The sequence below is a fragment of the Protomyctophum parallelum genome (genome assembly GCF_964188405.1).
Source record: "Protomyctophum parallelum genome assembly, chromosome: 19".
Classification (NCBI taxonomy): domain Eukaryota; kingdom Metazoa; phylum Chordata; class Actinopteri; order Myctophiformes; family Myctophidae; genus Protomyctophum; species Protomyctophum parallelum.
Window position 1 is genome coordinate 37,017,945 of NC_139717.1, and position 21,831 is coordinate 37,039,775.

At 42.1% G+C, this 21,831-nt stretch overlaps 3 protein-coding genes across 8 annotated transcripts in view; 1 reads left to right on the forward strand and 2 right to left on the reverse strand.

The window, feature by feature from the left end:
- The window catches only part of fndc1 (fibronectin type III domain containing 1), a 48,031-nt gene extending 46,449 nt beyond the window's left edge, over positions 1-1,582 (reverse strand). For all 5 annotated transcript variants that reach the window (XM_083790751.1, XM_083790750.1, XM_083790748.1 and 2 more), the window contains exon 1: positions 1,457-1,582. In XM_083790751.1, coding sequence (XP_083646877.1) covers positions 1,457-1,529 — 73 coding nt within the window. In that variant the 5' untranslated portion in view covers positions 1,530-1,582. The remainder of the gene's footprint in view (positions 1-1,456) is intronic.
- Positions 1,583-4,156: 2,574 nt separating this feature from the next.
- On the reverse strand, positions 4,157-10,192 carry cimip2c (ciliary microtubule inner protein 2C; the record flags this gene model as incomplete). The annotated part of the gene is made up of 4 exons (XM_083790596.1): positions 4,157-4,289; positions 7,632-7,747; positions 9,618-9,879; positions 10,116-10,192. The coding sequence occupies 4 exons, from the start codon at positions 10,190-10,192 to the stop codon at positions 4,157-4,159; spliced, it is 588 nt and encodes a 195-aa protein (XP_083646722.1).
- Positions 10,193-11,686: 1,494 nt separating this feature from the next.
- otofa (otoferlin a) overlaps positions 11,687-21,831 on the forward strand; it is a 113,624-nt gene continuing 103,479 nt past the window's right edge. For both annotated transcript variants that reach the window (XM_083789651.1, XM_083789652.1), the window contains exons 1-2: positions 11,687-12,015; positions 20,102-20,160. In XM_083789651.1, the coding sequence (XP_083645777.1) occupies positions 11,934-12,015; positions 20,102-20,160 (141 nt within the window). In that variant the 5' untranslated portion in view covers positions 11,687-11,933. The remainder of the gene's footprint in view (positions 12,016-20,101; positions 20,161-21,831) is intronic.

A 21,831-nucleotide genomic window follows, 5' to 3' on the forward strand; every position in this document is an offset into this window, starting at 1 on the left:
CCAGATACCCACGATGGCCCTAAATACTGTCTGTGGCAAGCAGTCCCTCTAGACTGGCACGAAAAGAAAGCAGTTAACACTCCATCATCTTGTCACAACCACTCCAGACTAGCGGTGCTGCCTACTGGCTTGCAGTACAGGAATGGAATTGTCCGAGGCTGCTTCCAGGTGTGAATGGGTTCTCATGCTGGCCCAAGGAGACAAGAGAACCACAACAAGCATCTGCTGAATACAGTCAGGAAACCCCATGACATCATAAGTCAGGGACTAACAATATATAGAGAGGGTTTAAAGAATGGGGGGATAGGAAGATGTGGAGATATATATATATATATGGAAATTATAATGTGGTCACTGAGCTTATAATTGCAGGTGACGTATTTCTTTATTTCTCTATTTTGCTTTGGATGCCTTTTCTGTCTGGAGTGCAGGAGCACCTCTAACAGAAGAATCTATGCGCTCAAGAAACCGTTAAAACATCTGCACTTTCGATTGCACAGCAGTTTCAGTCTGCCTGCCTGGCTGCTCAAGATGCTATATCTCCATTTGACTGACACATCAGTCTGCTTTAGGCAGGCTTAATATGACACGCGTCACAGTCTTTACAACCGGAGTACCTGCAGGGCAGCTATATCACTCAGACGTCCAGCATTCTTGTCAAATTAATTTATGGGACTTAATATTACACACAGGAATTGACTCGTGTAGGCGCCTTCTACATTCTTAAAACAATTACAAGTTGTATCAACATCAAAGCATCAAATGTTTAGTTAACGGGACGAGGAAAATACACAATTTGATGGAACTATTTGATGCCACCTGCCATGCGTAATTACGCACGGGAGCGCGCGCAATAAAAAGCAACGATCAGCAGTACTGTACAGTGTACAAGAGGAAGAGGGAGTGACCACCCCGCCTCTGCTGATAGACTAGGTAACAATTCTTGTCAAGATAACAGGCGCAAAATCAAACAACGAATTGTTTAATTGTAATCTCTGAAATCTGAATTAATTCATGATGTGCCTACTGTATGATGTAACGGCATATTCCATGATTGCGTCGAGGAAACGGCTGAAAAGACGCGTTCTATCTCGTGCAGGCACAGGCTCTTAACAACATAAACACACTCAGTATAACAGTCTACATACAGAGTATGCATTCAGTTGAGTTTGGTGGAGTTAATTGTATGCATGATTCGAACATAACAGTATATACAAACTACCACAACCCTCGTTTGCTGATTAAAAAAAAAATGAAAATACAATAGAATTTCTTTCTATCTTTCTTTCTTTCACAGAAAATCCCTTTAAGCGAGTTGTAACAAATGAGGTGAAAAAAACCGATGCCTTTCTCTTCCAAACAGTGAAAGTGTTGCCGCCAGTCGCCACGATTCAACAGATTTTAGTGCGAGGCATGCACCTGCTCAATAATTGTGAATGAGATAACAGGGTCTTACCCGTCAATCCACGCCCTGACGCGCAAAAGGTGACGAATAAAGCCAAGAGCGTCCTCGTTGCAGCGTGTGCCATAGTGTGTATAATGCGCTGCTCCTGTGGTGCGACGCACCAGACCAGACGGATTGATGAGGGGCTGGGAGAGGAGAGGAGAGGAGAGGAGAGGGCTGGGAACTTTAGGGACACATACTACACAACACAACACACACCGCACCCCTCATATGTGGCTCCCTCTCCTGGGTAAGAAAGGAACTACGTGTAATATAACGGCGAAGCCTCGCTAAAACTAAAGCCTCGTTTATAAATTATGCTTAAGTTGTTTTAGTTCAGTAACTTCAGTTGTGTGCCGATGTCATGCTCAATAAATATCAGATCTAGAGCTGATATTTACTGCTCGTAGGCCTACAAGTACAACACCAGCATCATGCAACCATGTAGGTACCGGTAAATGAGGCTGGCTTCAGAAACAGGTGCGAAAGGAACGCCATGACAGAATCGCATTCGCAGGTGCTGTAATTTAGGCATTGAAGGATGAAAACCATAAAAACACCCGCGTGCTTCCTGTACGTGTGCGTGTCAAGTTAACTGACGTCTCAATTTCGCGGAAAAAGAGGTTATTTTGAGGTGTGTAACTATCCATATCCTGATTTCCTGTAACAACATTCAGGATGTTTTGAATATTTGGCGGCAGTGGACGTGCGGCGCGGCCTTGTTGTTTTCGGCGAAAGAGGAAACCCCGCGCCGGCCGTAAATATACTTCAAAGCACGTCTGAACATCTGCTTTTTGACTTTTACTCAAGAGTTTAAAATAATTTTTATTGATCCCTTGGCGAAGGTCTTGCATTCCTCTCGGTGATGCCCGGCTGCTAGTAGTGCTACGTAATGTTCTAATTTAATCACAGCTGAGTTTAGGCCTAGGCTATAATATTCCAGCTAAACATGAATAGAGAAAACGTTTTTCGTATCAGTGCAATAATAATGACCCACCTGTAATGAGCAAACCGTCTGTCTATGCATAGCAGATGCATGTGAGCGTCTCAGAACGGCTCAAAGACTAGCTATTTAGTATTTATTATCCATGACCATGTCATACAGTCAGTGCATGGACGTCTTCCTGTCACAATCTGGAAAAAAGTCAGAAAGTAGCCTATAGACGTTTAAAAGACATTTTAACCACAAGATGGCGTAACATACTAGGATTTCCTACTTAATTGGGTCACAAGTGCACAGTCAAGTTATATTAAAAGTGAGTGGTTACAGTAGGCTACATTGCTGGTACATTTATTTAATGTAGGCTAGGCCTATATAGTCTCAAAATAGCCTCACATTCCTCGTCTGTCAAGATGATCTGCTACATAACACACACACACACACACACACACACACACACACACACACACACACACACACACACACACACACACACACAAGAATAGAATAGACTATTGTATGGAAAAGTAGCTATTGTACCTCGATGTTTGTTACTTTTTTTTACCAGGTTCACGACACACATTATGTTAATGTCACATGAGCTATTTCTCTTGAGTAGGTTGGTACATAACAGTACATTAAACATTACACTGGAAGCAGGGTAGATTTTTCAAATATTCATTGACTAAGACAGTATAAAGATGAGCAGACATAGCTAGAAAGTATATTCGATATGCAATGCACATAATATAGTAGCTTTAATAGCAGCATAGATTATATCATTTATATATTATTATTGCACATATACCAGAGACTAGCATTCATAGTTGCACTTGCTGCACACAGATGCTATCAACAGTAGTGGATAATACATTCACAGGCAGGCAGCAGCACGCTATCACTTCTCACTACTATATATATTTATCTGATTTATTCTGTCATTGGCGCCTGGGATCACAATCCCAGATAAACCACGCATTAAAATCCACATTTGGGTCCTTTTTGTTGTATTTGTAGTGATTTGACTGTGTAGGCATTGTGAAATGGGCTTTTACCTGCTTGAATGAGATGACAAGTTATAGAAAGGTAATCCGTTATCATGGCTAACATCATTATGTCATGACTACAGCAATGTTGATGTCAGGTGAACTGTACACTTTTCCACATGTCTTCAGTGATGCTCTGTGAGGTACCATATAGGATTATGTCAATAGGGTATTTCATTAACTAAATTCCACAGTATGCCAGTCAACAGGCATACTGCATCACAAATCTTTGATCTTTTCAGACATTAATGCTTACAGTTCCTATTTCTTTCTGCTTTCTGACCATTCTGAATAGGTGAAGCAATGATGCAGTAAGCCTAAGTATGCTGATTAAAGTGTGATTTCTACAGTACTTAGAAATCTACTTATAATCCACTATACCGTGTTCATGTTGCCATGGATGCAGTTCTAATCAAAGCATCATTTTTATTTTCTTACAGTGGAAGCTTGTAAGCTAATTGTAAAATCATTTTAAAATCAATATTTTAGTGTCAATTTGTTGATTTTGTTTGTAGGTAGCTGTGTAATAAGCAGGATCATGTACAGAGAGGTCTTCATAGAGAAACAAACCTCGTCAGGGTAATGCTGAACCCCTCCAAAAAGTCAGGCTTAATATTTGATATATTTGTTAATATTTGTTTTAGATTAATTCTAACATAAATTGCTGCTCTTTGTCTCCTTTTAGAGTGAAGACAGGCCAACGTCTCCCCCTGTAGGCCAGGACCTTCATGTGCGTGGAAAGAACAGGTCCCTCATCATGCGGTCGTCCAAAGTGGTGGTGATGCCAGAGGGCAGTGTCTGGAAGCGGCGGATGCCAGAGACCCCGTGGCCATGTCTCTCTTTCAGAGGGGACAGGAAGCTGTAGGGTGAGTTGAGTGGTTAGAGGCTATCCTACATCTATATTCTTACCATTTAACCCATTCTGACCTGAGATCAGATTCTAAAAATGTCTATTACATCCTGACAGTTTCATTATTAAGCCATTCTGACCTGAGATCAGATTCTAAAAGTGTCTTCGATTTTTCAAAAATAGCAGACCTACAAGCTCGTATCGCGCCACTCGGTGGCGCGATATGAGCTTGTAGATCTGCTATTTTTAAATAGCTAAAGCATAACATGATGCTGACACCAAAATGGGTGCCCGGTCAGAATGGGTTAAATGCACTGCATACAACCAAATGACCACTATGGTCCTGTATTGATTTCTATTAAATCCATGTGAAGTTAATAAAGGGATGTAGGAGACAGATTCAATAAACGATATTTATTGGCAGATATGTTTACACATACAAGGACACAGTGGTCAATGCTCTTTGGCCACTCAGAATAGCCAAATGGCATTGATCACGCCTCCAGGTCTTAAGTTAAGTAATAAGACCTGGTACTTAAGACACGCAAAATACAGCCCAAGGTCTTTATCACTGTATGAGACATACATACAAAGAAATAAAGAAATAAACAATTGCGATACAGCAGTAATTGCTAAAAGGTAATGCAAAGTATGCAAAATATGCAATATACAATGCACGCAGATATTTTTCATAAACGCAACAATTGGGAATGAAACCCTAATTTGTTGTGCTCTCTGTGTCTGATGCACTATTTGTGAAGCTACTGACATTTTGTACATTAGGCCAAATGGAGGCCTCTGGGATCAGTTGGATTTAATGGAAAAGTTGGGCTAGGAAAGCCTCACTATATAGTCAGATATAAAAGTACTCTGGCTGTGGTGGATCACATGGTAATAAGAGCCCACACTGTACCACATACTGTAAATAAGGCTATAATCCTTCCCAGCCCACAGCTGGCCCGGGTTTGAATCTGACCTGAGGCTCTTGTCATCCTATCTTTCTCTTGTCTCTCTCTCAATGTCACTATCAGAAATAAAGCAGAAATGCCAAGAAACCATTTATTCTGGTAGTAGTCTTTAGGGTATTGTCTCTTTCAGAAGTGGTTACAAAATAAATATCTTTCTTTTGGCTGTAAAAATGTAATTACCGAAAAATCGATATATGCCAGCTATCCTGTCCTCAGGCTCTCTCAGTGGGCAATGGTGTAATTGAGTCTAATATTGTCTGCTTTTACAACCTCCGCTCCATCAACTCTGTGCCATCTCAATCTCAGTTCCCATGACGCAGATGCGCACACGCACCTAGTATACACATGAACGCACACACATAGCAGCTCCTCAACACATTGTGAGGTTGTAAATATGTTGAGTGCTGCTCAACATATCTGCTATTGCTATTTTCCCAATCCCAATATAACAGAAAACCTTAATGGACGTGGCGGCGTGTTCTTTTCTGTCGCCCTATTACTTTAAATGGTGTGCACATTCTCGATTTTGAGCAGTTTTTTGTTAGCATGTTAATATAATGACAAATCAGAACTCATATTTTATAATGTTTTAACCATACCTCAGACTTAGTATACTTATTATCATTACCAAAATCATCAACCTCATTCCCGAAACATACATGCATATATCATTACTGCAACAGGTGTTAACACATGGAAAAATAGAAATTTGTTTTTAAATGTGTAGAATCTATATATTATGTTCTTTCAGGATTGCCATATCATTTTGAAAACAGGTTTCAATTAAATATCTAAAAGATCGGGTTGTAAATTATGAAAGGTGTAGCAGTAATAAGAGATATAAAAATGTTAATTTACAAATATATAGACCTTGTTAATAATGCTTAAAAAATAAATATCTTGATAAAAATCTTTTGAAGATTTCAAAACCAATGTTTTGTGAGAATTACCCGCATTCGGCCTGGGCCGGCCTAGCGGTCCAGGCACCTATGCTGGTAATCCGGCCTGACAGTGTGTCGCGGGTTCGAGTCCCGACTCCCGATCCCGCCGAACTTTGTGTGTCTTCCCCCCCATCCCTCTCCCCATTTCCTGTCAACTTACTGTATCTATCAATAAAGGCAAAAAACTTTCTTACTTAGACTTAGTTCCTCCCGTTCCTATTGGAACATTGGGCGACGAGTCCTCTCCATTTACTCAGGTCTCTGGCGACCCTTCTTGCTCCGTGCCAGCTGACACCCATCTCGCTTAGGTCTTCCTTGGCTGTCTGTCTCCATGTCTTCTTTGGCCTCCCTCTCTTCCTCTTTCTACCTTCTGGCATCCAGTCCATTGCCACACTTGCCGGTCTCTCTCTTGGCAGTCGGAGTACGTGCCCAGCCATTCTCCTTCTCCTTTCATCGACGATGACAGACAGTGGTGCTACCCCTGCCCTTCGCATCACCTCATCGTTGGTGATATGGTCACTCCATGAGATCCTCAGGATAGATCTGAGGCATCGTCGGTGGAAGACATCCAACTTGTTTGGCTGTCTTCATCCACGTCTCACAGGCGTAGGTCGCTGTTGGGATGACCATATAGAGGCGTAGCTTGGTGGCCGTAGTGATGGTTTTAGACGACCAAATGTTGCGGAGCCGTTGGAACACTCCTGCAGCTTTGCCAATTCTGTTATTGACGTCTTTCTCCACGTCTCCTGTGCTTGAGATGTTACTTCCAAGATATGTGACGTTGTCAACATAACTCTATGTCATGTTGGCCTAGAGTGAGTGGTGGAAGGTGTCAAAGGCAAAAAAAATCCCCACAAATATTTTACAAAAAACAAACAAAAAGGAATTACCCACATACAGTAGCAGCTTCTCAGTGAATACATTATGATTCAGCCGAAACGGTGTCGCAACTCTGAAAGTGTGTGAAAAATGTAACCAATAGCATTGTCTTCTACATTCACACACAGGATTGAATTGCTCCTCACGTTCCAGTTCACCTAGTTCAGTACATTCAGCACTAGATGTCATGTCTTGTTATACACATGCCTATATGGTTATTTGTGGCAGGACATGCTTTAATTTGCCTGGTCAGCAAGCGAGGAGGGATCTTATCAAGTAGGGCAATGGGGCCCATCTTGATGATGGAATGGATGTGCAGCAGAGCGTATAAGTGTCTCAGCAAGGTTAATGAAAGTAATAATTGTACTATTAGGCGTGGAATTTTATTGCACTGGGTTTCAATTTGTATCTGTTTGCAGCTAAATAACTGATTAAGTCACTTTATTTATACATATATCCATATATACTTTATCAATATTATCCACCAGACAGTAAATGCTAAATAGTCTATTTAAATATTAAACTAAACTCTCTCTCTCTCTCTCTCTCTCTCTCTCTCTTACATCTGTGGATGCTGTTCCTGTGGGTACCAGTCTCTTTCTTTCACTGGGATAATGAAGTGAGTGACCAGCTCTTTGGTCCCAGTTCTGTCCTTGTATCTCTCCCTGTGTTTCTGTGACTGCTGGGGGGGAGAAAGACACAGACTTGTTAAGTTGTTACCGTGACTGACTGCATCTGAACAGCAACATGGTGCAAAACTCTCACAATGTACGTACATGTTTTTGAAATGCTGGTTAGAATGCGTGTGGAGAAAGGTTCCCCATACACTGGCAGGAAATCTGCCCTGTTGAAGGTAGTTGGACGAGCTAAAAGCTTGTAAAACCATGATTTCAGCACCTTGGACAGCGACCAGTAGGACCTACAGTAATCTGTGTTGCTGTTGGCCTGCTCTCAGTTTTATATAGACGTAGTATATAAAAGTTTAATTGCAAAGAAAGTACAGTTTGGTATTTGCACCATAACCTTGCTTGCCTCTAACATTGTGTACACCCCCCCCCCCCCCCCCCCCCCCAACACATTTTGCCCGCCTGGGAGGTAGTCGTCCTAACAGCTTTGGTGGGCACTCTGAGGCCGCTGAGGCATGCTCACATTGAATACCAACTCTCTCCAAGCAAGCTAAAATGGTCTGCATTTCTATAGAGCCTTTATAAGTGCTTTATAATGCTATTACATTTATCCAGTCACACTAGGGCTACAGAATGTTGGAGGCCTATTGCAATAGGTCTATTGAAAATCTGGAATTACATAATGTGTGTGTGTGTGTGTGTGTGTGTGTGTGTGTGTGTGTGTGTGTGTGTGTGTGTGTGTGGTCTGAAATCTATCACTAGCAATTAGTATGGTGATTACTTAGAGAGGGAAATATGGCAGTTCAATACTCATAACACCTCCTGTGAGTGCAGAATGTCTATGCAAGACCTCGCTGCTAACTGTTGCTTGTACTGTACATGGCAATGTCGATGCTGAAATGAAATCTTGTACAACCCTAATTCACACACCGACAGGAAAGGCAACCATGCAAGGAACCACCCTGCACATCAGTTAGGCTCAAGGACACTTCAACATGAAGGCAAGAGGAACTGGTGAACTAAGCAAAAAGAAATGTCCCAAAACGGCTGCTCTACCTCCTGAGACACTGATGCCCCGAGCTATGTTCAGTAATGTATACACTGGCTTTCTAATCAGCCTTTGAACAACTAACTAAGCATTTTGTATCGGCCTTCGGGGCTAGTACAGCACATGGGCATTGGAGGACTCCAATTTACTAATACTCAAGAAGATACATGATATGGACTGTCTTATCCATCATTACTTCCTATATGCCTTTGGCGCACGGCAGTTATATTATCGGCTTTGGAGGGTTAGATTATAGCTTCTACTGTTCACTGGCCTTCTCATCGGCCTACTAATCTTTCCTGTCAGCATTGGAGAGTGGTTACATGAGCCTCGGAGGCATTAACTAAATATGTTATTCCTCCAAGGAAGTTGATGTTCTTTGACCTGATATAGGTCAAATCAAATGTATATTCCTCCATATCAGTCCTGGAACCATTTATTTAACTAATAAGCTGAATATGCACATCATGTGCATTTGCTCCAGCCCAGGAGCCCAGGAGGCTGATACACATTCTGATAGCACTGCAGTGGTCGGAGACGTACACAGATCCAAGACACCACGTTTAAAAGAGGGCTTACTTGGTTATGTTTGTTTTGTTATAATAATAAGTCACTTGTTAGTGAAGTTTTCAAACAATTGTAGCGGTTACTTGGAAAGTACGTAATCTGCCTTTGAAATTTAGTATAGGTTCTACTATATAAAGTATTGGATAGTAGAAATTGAAACTTTTATTAGCCTATACCTCAAAATGTCACTGCAAGTAGTACTTGAGTAAATGTAGGCTACTTAGTTACTTATTTCCGCCACTGCTGCATTTCTTCTTCCAGTTGATATTGGGAACCTTTCTCCATTGTGCGGTGTGTATAGAACCAACCTGTCCGAATGTTTTGAGCGCCATCTGACGATCATAGTCCACATTGAGGCCGGCCCAGTACGCGCCGCTGACGGCCAGGTTGTGTGTGTGCCCCCGCGGGGTTTTGTTGTCATGGCTAACGGAGGGGAACCTTCCCAGGTTCCCAGAGAGATTCTTACTGCCAGACACGATTCCCCTGCGGCATTCCTGGAAATAGCTGTTGGTTGCATTCCCAAAAGTTTCTCCAGACAGGAATTTGATGCGCGGGACATGGCCGCCGTACCTGAAATTATAGAACACAGGTTAGCTAATTTCATGGTCATACTGCCAAAGTCAAGATACAACTATAGTAAACAAATGTTGTAGTAAAAAAAGTTGAAGGAAACTAGCCGAAAAAAAAGGAAATAGCCGACCTACAAGCTCACAGCAAGTCACACCCGCGATGGCCTGTGCGCTTGTAGGTCTGCTATCTGTATCGTGTAACATTGCATAAGTGGGGCATAACGGAGCAGGCCTCACCCAGGTATGAGGGCAGGTGGTGTGTAGGTTGCATTATGCGTTATGATCCTGAGGCTGTCGTGTCTTCTGAGAGCCATGCCGTGATCAGCAGAAACCAACGGACAGCTTGGAGTCTGGAGACTGACCCAACAATGTAACTCACCCTAGGGCAACAAAGTGTTGCCTGGCAACTGTCCCGAACAGTGTCCGTTATACGAGCAGCTCAACTGGAAGACAACACTTTTGGGGCGTTTTGGCTGAGCCTATTGATCCTATAGCCTAGAGAGTTGAGTGAATAATATAGGCTGTCATATGGCCTTACCTTTCACTTTGTATAGGACATATATGAATGAAAATAATCACACACACACACACACACACACACACACACACACACACACACACACACACACACACACACACACACACACACACACACACACACACACACACACACACACACACACACACACACACACACAAACAGGATGGGCACCAAGTAAGAGTGGGCACAGTGTTAAATCGGCTAATTATTGTGTGTGTGTGTGTGTGTGTGTGTGTGTGTGTGTGTGTGTGTGTGTGTGTGTGTGTGTGTGTGTGTGTGTGTGTGTGTGTGTGTGTGTGTGTGTGTGTGTGTGTGTGTGTGTGTGTGTGTGTGTGTGTGTGTGTGTGTGTGTGTGTGTGTGTGTGTGTGTGTGTGTGTGTGCGTGCGACGACTTCACCACTTTTCAACCAATCTTCATATAATTGGTCCTCACTAAATGTTCATGATAAAATAACACAATTATTTTCTACTCGGTCTCATATAGGAGGGCTGTTCAGAAACCTATTTGAAATTCTGTAATTAGGAATACCCCATTCGTTTTCGAGAGGGTCCCAACTGTACAATCAATACAAAACACAGAAAAAAAAAGAAAGAGAAAAAACACAAAACAACACAAAAACAGAGTATTACAATAGCCAAGCACAATAGCAAAGAGATGGATCATTTGTTCCGTCAAATATAACTGTCATTATGTCAGCTAATATAAACTGCAGGCTTTCTATTTCTGAAACGTTGCCATGCTATAATGGAAGCCATCGTTCTCGCGATAATACAAATCTAAATATTGTATTCTAAATCTTGTTTAAAAAAAACATCTCCCTGGCCTAAACGATGATGTTAATTTCTGAGCGGGTTTCTGAACTGCCCACAGCCCTCCTATGAGACACAGAGAAGAAAAAAGTGCTATTTTATCATGAACATTAGTGAGGACCAATTATATGAAGATATAATAGGTTGAAAAGTGGTGCCCATCTTAGTATGTACAGTAACAGTTACTGAGTAACTGTGTGTAGCCTATTATGCCTATTTGTGAGAGTGTTGATCTTTTGTGCGATTCTTACATTCACTGCCCCACACTGACTGTTAAATCATGCCCCCTCCCCAGAGCTGTAGAGCGCATCCAACCCCCCCCCCCCCCCCCCCCCCCCCCCCCCCCCCCCAGCCCTTCCTCCATCACAGCAGAATAAATCCCTGCTGTTTGCCACACAAGCTCTAGTAGTAGTAAGGCTCTGATATGAGCGATGGAAGCAGCTAAGAAGAACAAAGAGGGATAAAAGAACACTACAGGACACAATCAATATAACTCAACATCTCTGCCAGGAAGAAAAAGTAGCCTAAATGAGCCTATAGATACTGTCTGCAGAATGGAGGACGTTTATGTTTGAACGAATTAAGACGCATCAATGGGCTTGCCGAAAAAGACCATTAAACAAAGACTAGTTAGATTAGGCTACATTTAATCTGATTAAGTTTTATTGTGCGGAAAGAAATATTGAATCTTTCCAGTGGACTCTATGATGGCTCTGTTGGTTCATCTAAAGACTGTCGCCTACCTTCGCGGAAGAGGGGACAGAATCGCCAAAGTTTCATTCCGAGGTAGGAGGATCATATACACGTCTGAAACGCTTTTTATAGCTAATATCAGAAATATCTCGATGCATAATTTGCAGAATGCGATTTGATGATGAACAGTTCTAAAGAAGTGAAGACGTGACGTCCACTCGACATGTGGTTCACCGTCAAGTGTGCATGGCGCAAAAAAAGTTGGCGAAACCTGCATGCGCGATCCCTGCAGAAATGTGTGTAGGACGTTGCAACGCAGCCATTATCATCCTGTCCCGTGCGCCTTTTACGCAAAGAAGGAGAGTGGACCAATATCGTCCGAAAATGTGTTGCGTTTTAGTTTTTCACCAATTAGCCTAAATCATTAATTTAGTAGAGATCAGGCAGGGGTTAGCCGCCTGTCGGGGGAGGCAACCTTTTGAACCTTATAGTCTGATATACTGATTACAGCATTGGCACAGCCTGGTGATCGCTGTCACACTGGCTTAAAGGACCACTTCACCACTTTTCAATATATCTTCATATAATTGTTGGTCATCAGTGATGATCACTAATGTTCATGATAAAATAGCCCCCTATGAGACAGAGTAGGATTTTATTTTTATTTTTATGAAGATAGGTTGAAAAGTGGTGAAGTGGTCCTTTAAGTGTGAGAGAGGATTTTTGGTATGAAATAAAAAAATACCGGGTAGGCCTACATTAAGTCCTCTCACATCTCCATACAAATAAAATCTAATTCTGAACAAATTCAATTCGGACTAGGGAAGGATGGGAGATATAAGTGGTTTAATGCTCTGCATGAGTCTAGGCTAATTATCATTTTAATGTCCTGATGTAAAAGAAAATATTTAAAAAAAAGAATGAAATAAAATGAACAATCAGAACCTGTTGGAAATAGTTCAATGGTAAAATATTTAGGCCTAATATATTTTAATTTGACGTTGTGTCAAATTAAACTTGATGATATGGCAAACTGACTGTCAAGAAATGAAAACATGACACTTTCTGTCAAAAAGGCGTCACAGAGCCCTGGGCTATATAGCATGAATTGAAGCATTGAGTGTTTGTATCGACCTGTGGGATTAAGGGAGTCATCTCTTGCCTTCGGGGCATTGGCCACTCCACAGCTGTCATTATCACTGACCTGGCTGGAGAGCTCAGACCAATAGGTCAGAGGAATTACTTAATAATTGTCTATCAGGCCATAGCCCTGGTCCAGTGCTTACAGCGAGTCTCAGAGAGAGACTCGCTGTAAGCACTGGACCAGGGCTAATCAGGCCATAGCTAGCCTATCTCAGTGGTTCCCAAACCTTTTCATGTCAAGGACCCCTAAAATGACACTCATTAGCCCGTGGACCCCCGTTAGAAAAGATATGCCAGGGACCCCCATAAGAGAAGATTTTTACAGCTCTAGCAGTGATTTTCAACTATTTTCATTTCAAGGACCCCCCCCCCCCCCAGTTTGATTATGTAACAGTACGGACTCCCATTTAATGGCATTTCTATCTCTGAGACCCCCAATTTATATTGTACAAATAGAACCCTAAGGGGTCCATTTGGTTCCATTTGTACACTCAAGGTTACAGACCAATAATAGGTTCCAAACTATCATTTAGCTGGGGACCCCCTGGAACTCCCTCAAGGACCGCTAGGGGTCCCCAGACCCCACTTTGGGAACCAATGGCCTATCTGATATTGGAAGTAAAATAAACGCTCTTGCAATTCTTAGATGGCTCCTTGAATGTGAAATAAATGAATGTTCAGAATAATCATTATCAGAGGCATAGAGAGGTGGGCTTAGGTCAGGAGGATTTGGGTCTTGTTCTTGGGGTGGAGGAGGTGTCGGGTGGAGAGTGGTCAGTCTACAGTATACTGTACTTTCTACCAGCTGTCTAGTGCAGGCCTACTGTAAATGTTTTTGCATCTCTGTTGATGCTGCTGCTTCTCTCTCTCTCTTTTATGTCTGTATCTCTCACTACCCCCCTCTCCCTCTCTCTAGAATGGATCAATAATAATAATATTGTGATCCGCACAACAGTCAATACACCAGGGTCTTGATATTATAGGAACCTTGTCATCTATATTGTCAGGCATTAGATGATGTCCTCGTGTCCTTGTGGTGTCTTTACAGTATAATGCTTCTGAAGCCTAATTTATACTTTATCGTACGATGATGTTGTTCTCAGAATACACGATTGTCAGTTTGGAAAAAGTCTGTTTGCCATGCGACACTGTCATATGACATTGTATAATTTGCGCTACAGTTACTTTTTGTTTTTCACAACCAAAGTAGCGCAATGTCTGCAAGCTTTTGATCCATATATTAAACATTCTCTTTTAATGAACGGATACATTTTGTTTCACCTGGTAACTTGTGTCAGCCTTCCAACATTGTTATGTGTAGCTGATATCCATCTTGCCTTTTGCCCGGTACAAACTGTCTGTACAGTCTCCCAAGAGCTTCCTGTCCGGAGAGGAAAGGCTTTATCAGGAAGCTCCCTGCCCCACAACCGCCATGACCCCTGAAAATGTTATTATATTACACTGCCTCCCTCCACCCAATTTGTCTTCCAGGCCCATTGTTGCATCAAAATACAGGAAAGGAAAACGTAATCTAGTTTTTATAAGGTAAATACAACTGTCAATTTAGACCATTTTGATCTTCAGTGACCTTTTGTTACATCCCTTATAGCCAGGAATGCGATAAAGAACACAATATTCTTCCCCAATATGTAGCCTGGGGGAAATTTCATACTTGTATAGTTACTTTAAACAAAAGCCACTACACCACTTTTGACAAAAAAAAAAGATTATATTTAAAGAGCAGACGTCAGAGGAAGCGAAACTCATGTCTCAAACTTGCTAAAGTTTTAAACTCAATTAATTTTATGGCAAAACTTTGACGGCTATACTGAACTTGCTCATTTTATTACCCTTTTTTGTAGATACGGCAGAGTCTTAACCCATTTTGGGCGTGAACCCCTTTTGGTGTTTCAAGCATTCTGTTATACTTTAGCTATTGAAAAATAGCAGATCTACAAGCTCACGTCGGGCCTAAATGGGTTAAGCCTCCCAGCCTTTAGCCCGTTATCTGTACTGTAGCTCTTCTGCTAATCAAAGAACAAGGCACTCCCAGCTCTTGACAGCTTGATGCCAGTATAAGGCTTGGTTTCTGCACAGTAGCCTGAAGCAGAATATGATTGTATCACTATATGTATCTATATGCCAGCACTTCATTTGAAAACTAGAAAGGGGCATTCTTTCTAATCTACAACATAGTGTCACGTGTGCAGGGCAAGGAGGGCAGGACCCAAGATCAGACAGCAAGGCAGAGGCAGAGGATCTCAAATATAACAGATTTATTCAACCACGAAGGAACAGAACACACCGAGACTTATAACAATAACAATCTGACAAAGGAACTGAAAGACATGGGGAGTATATAAAGGCAGGGGAAAACAGGACACAGGTGAACACAACTGACAATTAACACTAGGATAGGCTAACAGCCAAACAGAACACAGGTGACTAGGGTTACACTAATACAGGGAGGTGAGACAAGGCAGGTGACATCAAACAAGGCAGACAGGAAACACAGGAACAAGACTACAAAATAAGAGTACACACTAAAACACACAAAGTAGGAACAAGGAACACTAGAAAAACATAACGCATGTCACGGACCGTGACACATAGGTACACCCGTTCATGTTTGTGGTGCCCCCTATGGTCAGAAGTGAAAGCACCCTAGAGCAGGGGTTCTCAACGTTTTTGCCTGGGGACCCCCGGAAATGCTTTGGCTGTGTCTCGCGACCCCCCCCCTCCCCACCCTCCCCACCCCAATACAAATTGACCATTACAATAACCTTAATAATAGTGAAAATACATACTGAAACCAGATATAGTCATTAAGGAAAGTTTATGCATGCACTATGTGTACTATGTAAACTCTTAATTTCCATTTTCCAGCCATTCAGTTATTTTTCTTTTGGGACCCCCCAAAATAACTTGGCGACCCCCCGGGGGGTCGTCGTGACCCACAGGTTGAGAACCCCTGCCCTAGAGGCTCCTCAACATGCAATTACAATATGGGCTTGATTCGATGTTGCGTTCATTTGGCGACTGTGGCTCAGGAGGTAGAGCAGGTCGTCCAATGATCCATGGGTCGGCGGTTCGAATCCCGGCACCTCCTGTCTACATGTCGAAGTGTCCTTGGGCAAGACACTGAACCCCAAATTGCTCCCGATGTGCTGGTTGGTACCTTGCATGGCTTCTGCCGCAATCGGTGTATGAATGGGTGAATGTGGGTGAATGTAATGCACAATCTATGTAAAGCGCCTTGGATAAAGGCGCTATATAAATGCACCATTTACCATTATAATGTGATATATGATATAATTGAGGGACGCTAGCCCCTCCAATGCATGGCTTTCCAAAATTACGTCGTAGGCCAGCCAAGTCTATGGCCTTTTAATGTTTGTTTAGAGCCTAATTATAAATTCCCTATCGCCAGCTAAGACTATGAACTTTAATGTTTGTTTATGGCAATTACAGTATTTGGACTGGCGGAGGTAATCAAGGGTTCCACCTCATTCCTCCACTCCACTTCCATGTCTCTCTCACACTCCAACCATTTACCACCCATCAGCCCACTGCACATTCATCAGACATTTACCGGTAGTTGTTTTCTTTGGCACTTTAAGTGAGTTTAAACCATTTACTTGTCACCCGCTGGTTTGAGTTCTATTTGGGAAGCACTGCATCTCCTGGAAACCATACCTTTTTAAATGGGCCAGTCCAAAAGCTGAGTGACAACCCAGAATGGCACAATCAAGATGGAACTCTGTTCAGGTCACCCTGCCCTTTACACTCGCACCTACACAAGCGAGCGAGCTTGTGCGCGCGAGCGAGCACACACGCACGCACGCACGCGCTCACGCGCGCACACACACACACACACACACACACACACACACACACACACACACACACACACACACACACACACACACACACACACACACACACACACACACACACACACACACACACACACACACACACAAATGAAGACTGGCACTTCAAGGATTGTGCTTCTCCACTGTTTGCACTATTCGCTCTTTAACCTCGACTGCTCCCAATTCCAGATACCTAAATCCGTATGACATTGACAATCTCTTTTGTTTTTTTTGTATTCTAAAGTGGTGTTATTCAATCCCTTCTTTTCATGTCTACCACAGCCTCCATGAAAGTCCAGCATACTGCATACCTGCTGCTCCATTTCCCTTTATCCCTTTAAAGATTCGTCTTGTTCATTCGATTATAACCTTTCAATTTCTCTCTCTTTCTATTGCTGCCAGAAAGTGGAGCTGTACAATTACTTACCTATCATTTGTATGATCCCCTTTCAGAAACCTACTGTACCCTGTTAGAGATCACACTTATGGGGTGCCCGCTGGCCTAGTGGTCCAGGCGCATGCCACATATAGGCCGCTCTGGCCTTACAGCGTGTCGCGCGTTCGAATCCCCTTTCATGACGACCTTTGCTGCATGTCTCTCCCCGTTTCCGGTCTGTCTTCACTGTAACTATCAATAAAGGCACAAAAAGCCAAAAAACTAATCTTTATAAAGAGATCACACTTATGCACTTATGTCGCCTTGGAAACATGGCAATGTTTAATTTGTTACACTCAAATGTGAATGGTGTTCCTGTTAGGCCTGACACAATTCTTACATAATCACCTGATTGCAATTACTTGACATAATCGTGATTATTTTAGCATAATCATCATATCGAAAAATAGTGGAAATAGACGTTCTACACATTATGCATTTGATTATTGGTACCAGTATTTATATCGATTATGCATAATACATGTATAGTAAAAGTATTATTGATGCCAAGAACTAAATATTATTGGTTAATCACAATAGTTAATCTATCGTCAATTATCGTGAGAACCCAAGTCCTTGTTTTACTTATTCCAAATGTCACTATTGAGCCCTCTGTACAGTATTACATAAGTGGAGAGTAGGGGAAGAGGAGTGAGCACTTAAGTAATATATATTATTGAAGAGGTGCTATAAAACGGTTCTCAAATGGACCCAAAATGTATATTTATTGCCATCAAACCTTTTTGCACACTAAGGCTAAGGAAGTAAATATGAACCACATCAGCAACATTCCTCAGGGAATTTAAAGGCCTAAGTAAGTAAGTAAGTAACATCAGAAACAATATTGTTATTTGATTTTTGTGAATACATCCTAACCCACTGTAATAGTATAGAGTGGAAATGGCTAATCAAGCGGTCCCCCTGGCATATGGGATCTACTACTAGCAAGAGACGGTGTGCGCAATTCGACATGACTTTTTACAATTTATCAGAGAGACTGCAGGCACGAGGCACCTATGCCATACACATGCACTGCACACAGACAAAGACAAACCATGATAGACACATGTGCAATTGTGCACTCACCCCCCACATAGACAGCGACAGAGAGACTGCCACATCCACTGTATATGGAGGCCCTGCAACACAGGCTGTCTTTTTTTTTTTTTTTTTTTTTTTTTAAGATATTTTTTTTGCGGCTTACGCCTTTTATTGATTTTTGAAGGGACAGACAGTAGGCTGACAGGAAACGGGAGAGAGATGGGGGGATGACATGCAGTAAAGGCCGTGTCGGGTCCGAGAGTCGAACCCGCGGCACACTGCGACTGGATTACCAGTCCGGTGCCCAGACCGTTACGCTACGGCCTGGGCCTGGCTGTCTTTTCTGTACCTTGAGAATTCCATTTCCACCCTATATTGTTAATTAATTTTGTTATTCCCTTCACAGTTATTTATTAAATGCTTTTATTTCATGCATATTCATTAACAGCCTGGGGGAAAAGCTTTGCATTGTCATTGTTTTGCAAAGTGTTGATGTCCGACTCCTCACTCTGTTTCCTCTCTTGCTGTCTCTCTGCTCCATCGTTTTCAGGGCCTCATCTTTTACTCATTTATTTTTCTTGTCTCGTGTGGCTCCATTAAGGCCCTCTCCTTTGTTTGCTTTTGTTGTTAAATCATAATTCTTTCTTTCATCTGGCATGAACGGATTGAACGCACGCACGCACGCACACACGCATGCATGGACACACTCACAGTAACTCACATGTGACTGAAGAAAATTCTTATAATTTTCAATAGCCTGAAGCTCTTTCTAGTTAAACACTTGAAAGAGCTACCGGAAATCTTTCAAGTTAAACACCTGAAAGAGCTACTGTAGGTGGGAGTTATCCCACACATAATCAATCAATGAATGTCATGATATTTACACAATTTCAGTTCTTGTGGGAACGATGCCTTTTGGGAACACATGCCCCTCCGTTTATGTAATACCTGTAGCCGTTGTCAGCAGTGGTGTCAAGTAACGAAGTATGTTTACTCAAGTATTGTACTTCAGTATAATCTTTTAACATTGCTTGTATATCTTCTATTTTCAAAGGATTTTTTATACATTTTATTCATTTGAAAACTTGTGAAATAGGCCATTCTGCATAATGAGTAATTTCTACTTTTGATACGTTAAGTACATTTTGATGCCAATACTTTTGTACTTACTTGTAACAAAGTATTTCTACAGTGCCGTATTGGTACTTTTACTTTGAGAACTTTTTCCACCACTGGTTGTCAGAGTACTTAGTTCAGTACCCATTAGTACTTGAGGCCATTCTATGACATCATATTGATGAAATCAGGGATCTCCATAATACTGTATGAGTAAAAAGGAGATGGAGGCAGACAGACAGACAGACAGACAGACAGACAGACAGACAGATAAGAGATTTGTAGAGTTTTGATAGATTTCTGGACTGATCCGACCGTCTTCCCACTCAGCCCAATCACCCCCTTGGGTCCTTGCAGTACACACCTGTGGTAGTTAGGCTTACTGTAGGTTTATTCACTTCACTATGACTGATGACATATCTGAGAATGCAAACTTGTCATGTGTTAAATCTCACCCATCTAGTACTCCAAGCAGGGCAAAATAAATTCACAAATTGACCTGCAATAACTGTGTCACGCATTTTTATTGTATGAATGTTTAACATTGAACATCATTCTGTCTTTTTAGGGTTGCCCTTCTACAGTCGTGTATTGGAGAATTGTGGGGAAGAAGCCCACTTCAATGAGGTCAGTAACATTGATTATTTTTATCGTTTATTATTATTGAAAAAAATCTGACCTGTGAGCGGTGCAACTATACTTTTATTCTTATACTTTGTATGTGTGTGTGTGTGTGTGTGTGTGTGTGTGTGTGTGTGGTCTAGTAAGTTGAATACTGGTCAGACACATTGGGCTGTATTTTGCGTGTCTTAAGTACCAGGTCTTATTCCCTAACTTGAGTAAACTAAAGACCTGGAGGCGTGATCAATGCTCTTTGGCCACTCAGAATAGCCAAATGGCATTGATCACGCCTCCAGATCTTTAGTTTACTCAAGTTAGGGAATAAGACCTGGTACTTAAGACACACAAAATACAGCCCATTATGTCATGTAGTTAACTCATCATGCAAGTCACCTTCACCGCCCAGAAATGCCCCCCTCAGGTTATTGATGCTTGTTGATGTGGAGGACAGTTATGAGGGGTTAATGGGAGATTCAAATGGAGGTGACTGAGGGGTCGGTGTCTGTGATTTTGTGGTAGGTGAGGTGAGAAGATGCACTTGTAAAAGCAGAGTGCACTCAGTGCAGGTGTACGAACAGAAGCACTTTCTAGAAGCATTTAACAAGAGGCATTCAACCTTCATATGCTCCATGTACCGTTTAACACATGTTAAGTGTGTGTGTGTGTGTGTGTGTGGGTGGTGCCTTGGAGTAAGCATTTGTTGACATCCTGTAAGCACTTGACCCCTCCTGTGACCGCAATCAGTATGCTGGCCACTGCAGGTCATGGTACAAACAGACATTTTGTGCTGACACACACACACACACACACACACACACACACACACACACACACACACACACACACACACACACACACACACACACACACACACACACACACACACACACACACACACACACACACACACACACACACACAAAGCTGCTCCTTGGCATGGCCAGCACTGCTCAAAAATGGTACCCAATGCCTCCCTGCTTGGTGGCACTCAGCATTAAGAGTTGGACTGTGACACACTATAGCGTCATGTCCAGGGGGTGTACAAGAGATGGGCTTCTGACCTACTGTATGGGCCACATGGCTCGGGATTCGGGAACCGTTTTGGTTCTCAAGGCTACTTATTTACTTTCAGCTCGGTTTTAATTTGTGAAATGTCTCCCCTTAAGCTTTAAGCTGAACACTTCTGTGTGACAACACTGCAGACTTGACATTAATGGAACAACTCATAAGACTGACACGACAGTCCCCCTGTACTGTACTGTACTGTACTGTACTGTACTGTACTGTACTGTACTGTACTGTACTGTACTGTACTGTACTGTACTGTACTGTACTGTACTGTACTGTACTGTACTGTACTGTACTGTACTGTACTGTATTGTACTGTACTGTACTGTATTTTCTTTTAAGGCTATGGGCATAGGGAGACTACAGAATAATTCTTACATTATTCGATAGCATATCCATTTCCAGTCAAAGAAAAGGTATTTGTTAATTGTATTGGGCCTGTGTCATACAAGTTCATACACTAATATCTACTGTAATTGGTTTTACACTGTAAATGGGCCATGTCTTATCTGGTGTCTTCGGAGCCAATCCTGCATGGGGCTTCGATGACACGGAGAGGCAGAGTCTTCAGCCATGCGTGTCATTGAACGTTCACTCTGCGGTTATTAA